This window comes from Pinus tabuliformis, chromosome J, assembly GCF_031772625.1.
Source record: "Pinus tabuliformis cultivar Carrire ecotype Pingquan chromosome J, CPIR1, whole genome shotgun sequence".
NCBI lineage: Eukaryota > Viridiplantae > Streptophyta > Pinopsida > Pinales > Pinaceae > Pinus > Pinus tabuliformis.
Genome location: NC_142295.1, coordinates 1280876782 through 1280887360, shown reverse-complemented (window position 1 = coordinate 1280887360; position 10579 = coordinate 1280876782). Strand labels below are relative to the sequence as shown.

Genomic DNA, 10579 nt, shown 5'->3' with positions numbered 1-10579 from the left:
TGAGATGGGTCATTCCTATTCATTTTGGAGGTGGTTAAGGTAATTTTGACCTAGCACATAGCTCATTGTGATATTTTACGAATTGTTGACTCCTTTACTAAACCCATCTTTGGGTTCCCATTTTTCAAGAGTTGGTTACACATGGGATAGAGTGTACACTTTGGAGGCAACATGTGCTACTTTGAGCGGTCTTCTTGTGCATATTTACTATATTTTAGGAGTTTGTTACCATGGTGGCCACATTTGCCACTTGTTCTCACTTATTGGCATGACTTTGGAAGTGTATCGGAGGAGTTCTAGGGGATGGCCCTCAAGTTTCATGCCTTGTTCACACAAGTGTTATAGTGGTCAAACCCTACATGTTTCTTTCGTTTTTAGCATGCTTACTCACTCACCCACTTGATTTCTCATCTTAAGAGTACTTTATTCATTTGTGACTTGGTCCATCACTTCGATTGAGGAGGTATCCCACATTATTGAGCTGCCTTACTTGGAGATTGTATATGTGTCATTAGTTCACAATATTTTACTATTTTTTTAATTTGTCCTCTCAATTTAGTTGGAGGGCATTGATAGCTTATGTTTTCCTAGGACCCACCTAGGGTTTTTTAGAGGACATTATTATTCTATTGTAGATTTTGCTGAGACTAAACCTTATCTGTAATGGTTGTTGAAAGTGGTCATAACTTTTGGAGATTGTTTTGCTCTAAGCTCTTGTGAAAGCTTTTTGCGGAATGAATGGTACCATCTAGTTAATAAGAGGCAATATTTTTACTTGTCCGAGATAGTTCAAGGAGCCACCAATGAGCAAATTTGCTATGTTGGATGTAAACTAGGTGTGATAGTTCCTACTCTCCAGTTTCTTTGCTATTTTGTAGAGGAGGCAAACAAGATGTGTAGCAGGTTTCATGTTTTTTACCTGCTAGTTTCTCTCCTAGTTTAAACTCTTTGGAATCTTGACTTGATAAAAAAAGGCAGCAAAGATAACTGGAAATAATGACCATTGCTGCTATAGAAAAATTGGGCATATCCAGGCATATCCAGGTTAGTGCCAGCCACGGCAATAAAATTTTGCTGGTGGATTTCCAGTTTGGATGTATTAAGTGTAACATGTAAAAATCGGCTATGAGAGGTGCAGTTTGCAAACTTTGCAGGTAAGAGGGATCTTGTGGGTAAGGACTCTTTGCAGGTTAAGACAGGCTATGAAGGCTTGGTTGTTCAGAATTAACACACTAAGCTACTCAGCCTAGAAAAGAAATTGAAGTTCGAATCAGCTTCAACCTCTGTGGTAGGTGAACCAAAGTTTGCAGCAAACATTGGCTCTAATACAGCTAACGAGTCAATGTATAGACAGATAAATGGTGATTCATCATGTTCTGTATCAACCATACAAGATACATGTCCTGCACTCAGCTTTATCTCATAATTTATAGCATACAGATCATGCAGTCAGCTTTATCTGTAATAATTTAAAAGATACAGGTCATGTAGTCAACTTTATCATAAGTCAGGTCACTCGTTATGATGGGCATAAGGCCTTACTAAATCCCTATAAAAATAATGGATCTACATCATAAACGTGAGAGTCAAGACAGCTAAACACCATCTGTAAGATGGAAAAGAACAACCAAGGCCATGAGCTAAAGCAGCGAGCATGAGAAGAGATTTTTCTTTCAAATACATCTTACATTTACAGAAAAATATTTCATGTGTTGAAGAGCATGAGAGGAGATTATCATGTTGACTTGTCAAAAATAACATTTCCCAACCAAACCAAGAAAGCTAATAAAAATTACTTACACGATCCATTGTTCGCTGATCCCAGGCCTCTAACCAAATAGCTGCACCTGCCCAATAACCTGCAGAAGGATTATCCTGTGCCTGAATAATGACAAAATCTTCTTTACTGCTGATGGAGCTCCATGAACCTATAACAACTCCATCAATCTCTCCACATTGGATGGAAAGATCTCTAAATGGTCCTGATGAGCAAATCAGCCTCAATTTAGACTCCGTGGATAATGTTTCATCAGAGCTATTCACCAGCAACGGTCTTTGACGTGCACCATATGTACTCCAAAAGCTACTGCTGGGGTACAACCTCTTTCAAACAGCACAATGAGCATTAAGATTATATTGTTTCAAGCAGAGCAACCTTCCCTATCGTAAAAATGATAAAGTCATTTAAATGGAGTAGAAATTTGATGAATATATTGCTAAGTATGAAAAGTCAAGCATAGTATATAAGATAAATAAAAATAAGTCATAAAAGGCACCTCAAGAAGTGATACTCTCTCCAAAATCTTGAAATCGGAAGATCTGAAATGGTTGTATCTTTTGAGTTCCTGGGTAACTTCAGTGCGGAGAAATTGGCTTACAGTACCAAATGCCAACTCTCTAAGATTGATTTCAATGTCTTCTCCAAGTCTCTGCAGTGCAGCTATAGCTAATGCCGTTTTTCCCTGATGGCAAAAGTGGCAAAAGATAAGACATGATAACTCAATTTGTTGCATCAATATGAAGATTCGAGTCATAACATAGATGAACTAAATTTACCTTGCAGAATAACTCGTAAACAATGGTTTTTCCAACCTCTTGGACCTCCTTGAACACATCACGGGGCTCCTTCTGCTTGGCTGTCTCTTTAGAATGCAGCCGATGAAACTGAAGAACTGCTAGAGGTAACCGTCCAGATCGCAAAGCATCCTTAACAACACTAGTTATGTCTAATTGTTCCACCTCCCACCGTCTAACCATATCTTCAGGATTTTCCAGCGGTAGAATTTGCTTGCTCCTTCCTTCATCTGATAATCTCCTGACAGAAAGTTCCTTGAAACTACCTGATGCCAAGTAGCTGGCTGTAGGCACTAAGGAATCTAATGGTGACAAAGAAAGTTGGTCGGACCCATTTGAGGTTAACAAGTTGTGGTCAGCCTGGTCTTGGCCAACAATATCTTTGTCCAGCATAAGCTCTACCTCTGTTAATATTCTGCCTTTATGGATGTCCTCATAAGAATCAGGTATCTGCCCACTTTTTTGTAGTCCATCAGATGGTACCATCCAATGTTCATCTACAGCTTCCCTCTGTGAAAAGATTCAAAAAAAGCGTACTTTACTATGACACAAATTTGATGCTAGCACTTGGTTTTATACTGAATTATTATACAAAAAACCAAAGGCATACCATTCCTTGGTTTGGTCTCTTGCGCTTTCTATTTATGCGATCTTGTAGATTTCTGATAACCTCCAGGAAGCGGGCCATTTCACAGAGCTTGCCTGAAATGTCTAGCACACGAGGCATAGTATTTGAAAAAGGCATGGATTCCATAAAATTTTCAGTTTGAGCACTAAGAATTTGCATTAGGTGATTGCGTCTTTTCCACTCCAATTTTCCATAGTGACGAACCATTTTTGTTGCAAAGCGTGCAGCCAAAGCCACAAGCCTGCAAAATATGGAGAAGAAATAATTTAATTTACCAATCCTTAATGGTGGGTGATATGGTTCGCACTTGAAAAGTCAGAACAAACCAAACATAGATGTAGTTCTAAAGTACCAAAACCAAGCATATGACTTGAGAAGCTGCAAAGACTGAATAATTCAAGAGTTTTCAGTTTCCTAACTCACCAAATAATTATAATGTCTTATTTGAATATTTCTATAGCTTTGAGGCGCATTAGGACAGATCAACTATATGCAAGCTAAATGTATAAATTTGTTGAGAACGTAGAGTCACCTTAATATGACAAGTACAAGACAACAGAGAAACTAGACAACAAACTTTCATTCACGTGCTTTTACTTGCTTGCATACTTCAACATGGTCTGTTACTAAAACAGTTTCAATTATTTTACATCTACGTTTCTAGAAAAGCATAACATCTAACAAATTTTAAAGTGGCCCAGAGATATTCCCAATGAAGAAAATTCTGGTAGAGAGAGAGAGAGAGAGAGAGAGAGCTCTCCCTATCAATCTAAACTTATGTCATTCCTTGCAAGACCAGACTCTCCCCATCAATCTAACCTATTGTCATTCCTTGGAAGACCAGACTGCTTAAAGTTTTGAAGCTTGAGATATCCTTTCCAATCTTGCTTCCAAGTAGGAAATATTGGAACACAATGAAATATTCAAAACAGTGCATGAACAGTTGAATAGTCAGGACACAAGGAAAGAAAACAATCATGAAACTATTCTTCCCAATTTTGTCACCGCAGCATATCCAACCTTTTTAGATAAGATAAATAATTTTATTTATACCCAACAAAGGACCATAACATAAACAGTGGCAAGATAATCATATACATTATAGATATTTATTATTACAACATATTTTGCAGAACCTTGATTTACAGCCAAACCACGAAAACAGTCACCAGACTAAAAGTCAAACTGTTTCTTAAGCATATGCAGTCGACCCATACATTGTTTTCCATACAAACCCTAGAACTTAAACCAAATGTGTGTGAGAAATTTGTAACATCATTCTATGTATCTTCTCTATATCAAGCTCCCACATTTGAAGATGTAAGATTACTACTCCAAGAAGAGTAGTGACTCAACAAAACTGAATTTGCAGAACCAAATAAAGCTTTCACAAGAAGGCACAGAGGAAGAGATCATGACAAACGTTGTCAAGGAGAAAGGCATAGTTGGCATCCAAAATTGTAGGACATCATAGAGGAAGAAGTAGAGAAGGGATCCATCAAAGTAATTTTGTAGAAAGTAGTACAGTTCTTCCACAAGAATGTGCCACTAATTATTTGCTTGTGGCTTCTCATACTAACATCTCTACTTCTCAATGTGTTTGGTACATTGATTCAGGAGCCACCAAGCATATCACTGGTATTTTCAAAACTCGCTCCCTATGAGATCATTATTCTCGTAATGATAGTATTGATGAGGTAAAGGACAAGGTGAAGCACCAATGAGAGTTTCAGGAGATCACATCAAAAATATCCATGATGTCTTGTATGCTCCTAGATTAAAAAACAAACTTGTTTTCTGTTAGTAAAAATATTAATTGAAATTATATTTTTGGGGTTGATAAGAAACAGTGTTTCGTTAAAGATTGGACTAACAACATCAATGCCAAGGGATTGTAGTGTAATGATATGTACAAGTTTGATGGTATTCCAAAGCAACAATATTCTACTTCTGAAAGCCATTATGGCATCAAAGTTATGGTCATCTAAACGACTTTTATTTGAACTTGCTTCATAAACATAATTTGCTGAATGGATTCCCTAACATTGAGAAAGATAAAGGTGTATGTGAAGCATGTGTAGCAAGGAAGCGACATCATTTCAAATTCAATAACAGCAAAACCAGAGCAACTCAAGTACTTGAATTAATTCATAGTGATGCTTGTGGTTGAATGAGAACCTGTTCCTTTGGCAGTGCTGAGTACTTTGTAACTTGCATCAATGATTTTTCAAGAAAGTTATGGGTATACTATTTGGAAAAACAAATCTGATTTTGCTGTAAGTTTTAAGCAATTCAAGGCTATGGTTAAAAATAAGCGAGGTCTGGGCATTCAAGTGTTCAAGAATGATAGAGAAGGTGAGTATAATTCACACACATTTCGTGATTTTTGCTATCATCATGGTATTCAAAGACAAACTTATGTTGCCAAAACACCACAGCAAAATGGAGTAACAAAGAGGAAAAAACGATCAATTATGAAAATGGCTAGATGCATGCTAAAAGAGTGTCATCTCCGTGATTAGTTTTGGGCTAAAGCAGTTTAAACAGTAGTATTTTTGTTAAATCACAGTCCAACAAAGGTGGTTTGTGGTAGGACCCCTTATGAAGCTTCATCAACAAGGAAATCACAAGTAACCAATTTCAAAGCTTTTGATTATTTGGCATATGCACATGTTCCAAATATAGATAGACATAAGTTGGATGCTAAAAGTAGGAAATGCATATTTATTGAGTATAGCATTGAATCAAATGCACACAAGTTATATGACCATGTAAATAAAAAAGTTGTTATACGTAGAGATGTAATTTTTATGAGAGACTCCCACATGTGCATACATCAGAATGGAAAGGTGAAGTTTTGCAAGGTGATAATAAAGAGCTTCGATTCAAAACTCCTACACATATAGGAAGCGTAGAGGAGAAGTGGACAAAGAAATGAAGAAAGAAGGAGCAAAATGGGAGTTGGAAGGGTAAAATGACAGTCAATCTCCAAAGGATGTAATTAGTCTTGGAAAATGCCAAAATGCTTCTATCAAACTCTTCAAGATGCAAGACCAAATGAGATACAAAAAAGTGAAAGAAAGACAAGTTCAAAATCATCACAATAGGTAAAACTTGCTTTAATAAGTGAAGTTGTACATCCAGCACCAAGGGATAGATCAATGGGTTAGGCCTTGCTAGTTTGGCCGGCGGATAGATCCCTTGTTATGAAACCAGCTCAAGAAAAGATAGAAAAGAAAGTTCAACGCCTTAGAATTCAGCCTCTTCGAGGGGGCAACCTCCTTTACATTACATAAATGAACAATTCTTGGATGATACAAATGACAAAACCTCCTTTCTATATATAGGAGTCTAAGGAGTCACAATATAATCCAGCCGACCTAACAATAATAATATAAAGCCACAAAAATAACAATAGAGGGATTCTATGGGGCACAGAAATAACAATATGTGGGTAATAGGGGCACAACAATATAAATAAGGGGTATAACTACAATAGTAATGGGGTAATCACTAGTATTATAGGGACCCAACATGCCCCTCTCCTTCAAAAAAGTGTTGTCCTCAACGCTTGAGCAATTTTGGATACTTCTGCATAAAATTCTCATCCTCCCATGTGGAATCTTCAGCGGATAAGTTCTTCCACTTGATAAGATACTCTGAAATTGATCGATTTCGTAGCTGTCGAGTTCTTGTTTCTGTGACTGCTTCGGGTTCCAATATAATTTTTCCTTCCTCGTCAAGTTCTGGCAATATTGTTTGAACTGGGAGCTTGTCGCCTATAACCTTCTTTAAACATGAAACATGGAAAACTGGGTGCAATCGAGAAGCTGCAGGAAGCTCCAATTTGTATGCCATAGTACCAATCTTTTCCAACACCTTGTACGAACCATAATACTTTGGTGATAATTTATTATCCTTCTTAGCTTGCTTTAGGGACATTTGCTTATATGGTTGTAGCCGTAGGAATACCCAATCACCTACATCAAAACTTCTTTCACTGCGATGTTGATCTGCCTGTTGTTTCATTCTATTTTGTGCCAACACGAGGTTATCCTTTAAGAGTTGGAGGACTTGTTGTTGATGTTCGATGTGATGTTCCACTGCCTGAACCTTAGAATTTTCTCTTAAATATGATGTGATTGATGGTGGTTGATACCCATAAAGTGCCATAAATGGGGTCATTTTTGTTGTTGTATGGAAGGAAGTGTTATACCACCATTCAGCCAGAGGCAACCATTTGACCCATTGTGTCTGTTTATCAGATACAAAGCAACGAAGATATCCTTCCAAACATTTGTTTACTATCTCAGTTTGCCCATCAGATTGAGGATGATAAGATGAGCTATGAGCTAACTGAGTACCAAGACAAGAAAATAATTCTGTCCAAAAATTTCCAGTGAAAATGGGATCTCTGTCACTTACAATAATCTTTGGGTTTCCATGTAGCTTTTGAACTGTTTCCATAAATGCAGTAGAAACTGTACTGGCTTTAAATGGATGTGATAATGCACAAAAGTGTGCATACTTGGTAAGTCTGTCAACTACCACCATGATGACACTCTTTCCCTCAGACTTGGGTAAACCTGTGATAAAATCCATTGAAACCTCCTCCCAACGTTGGCTTGGAATGGATAAAGGTTGTAATAGACCCGGTGTCTTAATTGTTTCAACTTTATTTTGTTGGAAAACCAAACATTCCGCCACAAACTTTTGAATATCTGATTTAAGGCCATCCCAAAAAAATTCCTTCTTAACCCTGTGGTAAGTTTTTAAAAATCCTGAGTGCCCTCCTAAGGGAGAAGTGTGCAATTCCATAAGAATCTTTTGTTTTAGCTGGGAATTCTTACAGAGGTATAAGCGATCTTTGTACCATAACGAATCATTTTGCCAGCTAAATGTATCAGAAGTACTGGAATCTTGTTGTAGCTTTCGAATAAGTGCCCACACTTCTTCGTCATTCTTCCATTCCTCCTTTGCTTCATTTATCCAATCTGGTTGGATAATAGAAATGGCACACAACAATGCTTCCATATCCTCATCCTTTCTTGAGAGTGCATCTGCCACCACATTTTGCTTCCCTTTTTTGTAGATGATTTCAAAGTCATAACCCAACATCTTTGTGACCCACTTTTGTTGCTCTTCAGAGGATAATCTTTGTTCTAAAAAGTATTTAAGGCTATCATGATCCGTTTTTACCTTGAAGTGTCTTCCCATTAGGTAGGGTCGCCATTTCTTAAGTGCATGGAGTATTGCCAACATTTCCTTCTCATAAATAGCTTTGCTTAAAAACTTTCCCTTGATTGGACGACTTTCAAAAGCAATGGGTCTTTCATCTTGCATTAGAACAGCACCAATTCCATTTCCTGAAGCATCACATTCCACAATAAAGGTTTTTGTGAAGTCTGGTGTAGCTAAGACTGGTGCTTGGCACATTGCCTCTTTAAGATGTTTAAAGGCCTTTGTTGCTTCCGGAGTCCATGAAAATGAATCTTTCTTCAATAATGTTGTTAGAGGTGCTGCTATTCTCCCATAATTCTTAACAAACTTGCGATAATACCCTGTCAACCCAAGAAATCCTCGCAGATGCTTTATGGATGTGGGGATTTTCCATTCCTTAATGGCTTTAATTTTGCTAGGGTCTACCTTAACTCCTTCATGAGATACAATATGACCCAAATATTCCACCTCCTGGACTCCAAAGAAACATTTGGATCTTTTTGCATATAATTGTTTCTCCTCCAATAGTTGTAGCACCTTGTCAACATGTTCAACATGATCCTTCCAAGACTTGCTGTAGATTAGTATATCATCAAAAAATACTAACACAAATTTTCTAAGGAATGGTTTGAAAATTGAATTCATCAAACCTTGAAATGTTGAAGGTGCATTGGTAAGGCCAAAAGGCATGACCAAAAATTCATAATGACCCTCATGAGTTCTAAATGCCGTTTTCGGAATGTCTTCAATCTTCATTCTGATTTGATGATATCCCGAACGAAGATCCAACTTGGTGAAGTAAATTGATCCATGCAATTCATCCAGTAATTCATCAATGACAGGAATGGGGAACTTATCTTTAATAGTGAGCTTGTTGAGCTCCCTATAATCTGGACACATGCGCCATGATCCATCCTTCTTGTGCACCAATACTACTGGAGCTGAGAAAGAACTTTGACTCGGTTGAATTATACCAGCCTCTAGCATTTCTGCAACCATACGTTCAATTTCACTTTTTTGGACATATGGATATCTGTACGGCCTGATGTTTGGAGGAACACTTCCTGGAATCAGATGAATAGCATGATCATGATCACGCATAGGTGGGAGACCTTTGGGAGTCTCAAATACCTTGGAATGATTGTCCAGGACTTTTTGGAGATCTGGAGAAATAGATGATTCCAATGTGGAAACATCTAGCGAACATAATTGTGCAATTACACCTCTTTGCTCCTTTTTTAGAAGCTTTGTCATGCCATTAGAGCTGATTATCTTTCCTGGTTTCCCTGCAATACCCCTTAATTCAACTTCCTTTCCTTCCACAGAAAATTTCATGAAAAGTTCTTGAAAATTAAAAGCTATTGTACCCAAGGATTGTAGCCATTGGACTCCTAGTACAACATCAGCACCTCCCATTGGAATGGAAAGCATTGGGCTAGTCAATACATATTCTCCCATGGATAGCTTGATATTATGGCACTTTCCAGAACAATTTATTGTTCCTCCATTTGCAATCATCACTTGACACTCTGGTGCTGGATATAGGAAGCAATTCAATTCTTTTGCTACCCTACAATGAATAAAATTGTGGGTGCTTCCTGAATCAATCAACACTATTACCTTTTTCTTCTTGATTTGTCCTTCTATCTTGATGGTTTGAGGAGTGGTAATTCCCGCCAATGCATTACAAGATATGGTCGGATTTATTTGTTCTTCATCTAGGCTTTGTTCCTGGAATATATCCTCTTCTTTTGACCTTTCTTGCTCCTTTTCTTCTTCCTCTTCACAATCTATGTAGAATAATTTCTTCTCAGCACACTTATGACCTTTTGTGTATTTGCTATCACAATTGTAACAAAGCCCTTTTGCTCTTTTTTCTTCCAATTGTTGTGGTGTCAACCTTGTAGGTTGTGGAAGACTATGGGCAACAACACTTCCGTCTTTATAGTTGTGAATGGTATGCTTCCTAGTTGCCATAATTTTGCTTTCCATTTTTCTTGCTAACCTGAATGCCTTCTCTAATGAATCAGGTTCCCAAAGGCGCACATCATGTTGGATATTATCCTTTAAAGACCCTATGAACACATCAATCCTATGCTCCTCTGGAATATCTTTTACCCTTATGTTCAATTTTTGGAACTCCTCAATGTGCTCCAT

The 10579-nt window shown here is 37.6% G+C and overlaps 1 protein-coding gene across 1 annotated transcript in view; it reads right to left on the bottom strand.

The window, feature by feature from the left end:
• Window positions 1–1441: 1441 nt before the first annotated feature.
• LOC149231924 (uncharacterized) overlaps window positions 1442–10579 on the bottom strand; it is a 98055-nt gene continuing 88917 nt past the window's right edge. Inside the window, exons 4-8 of the mRNA XM_089381789.1 lie at window positions 3185–3443; window positions 2557–3084; window positions 2277–2462; window positions 1801–2103; window positions 1442–1459 (exon numbers count right to left, since the gene is read on the bottom strand). Of these exons, the coding sequence (XP_089237915.1) occupies window positions 1442–1459; window positions 1801–2103; window positions 2277–2462; window positions 2557–3084; window positions 3185–3443 (1294 nt within the window). The remainder of the gene's footprint in view (window positions 1460–1800; window positions 2104–2276; window positions 2463–2556; window positions 3085–3184; window positions 3444–10579) is intronic.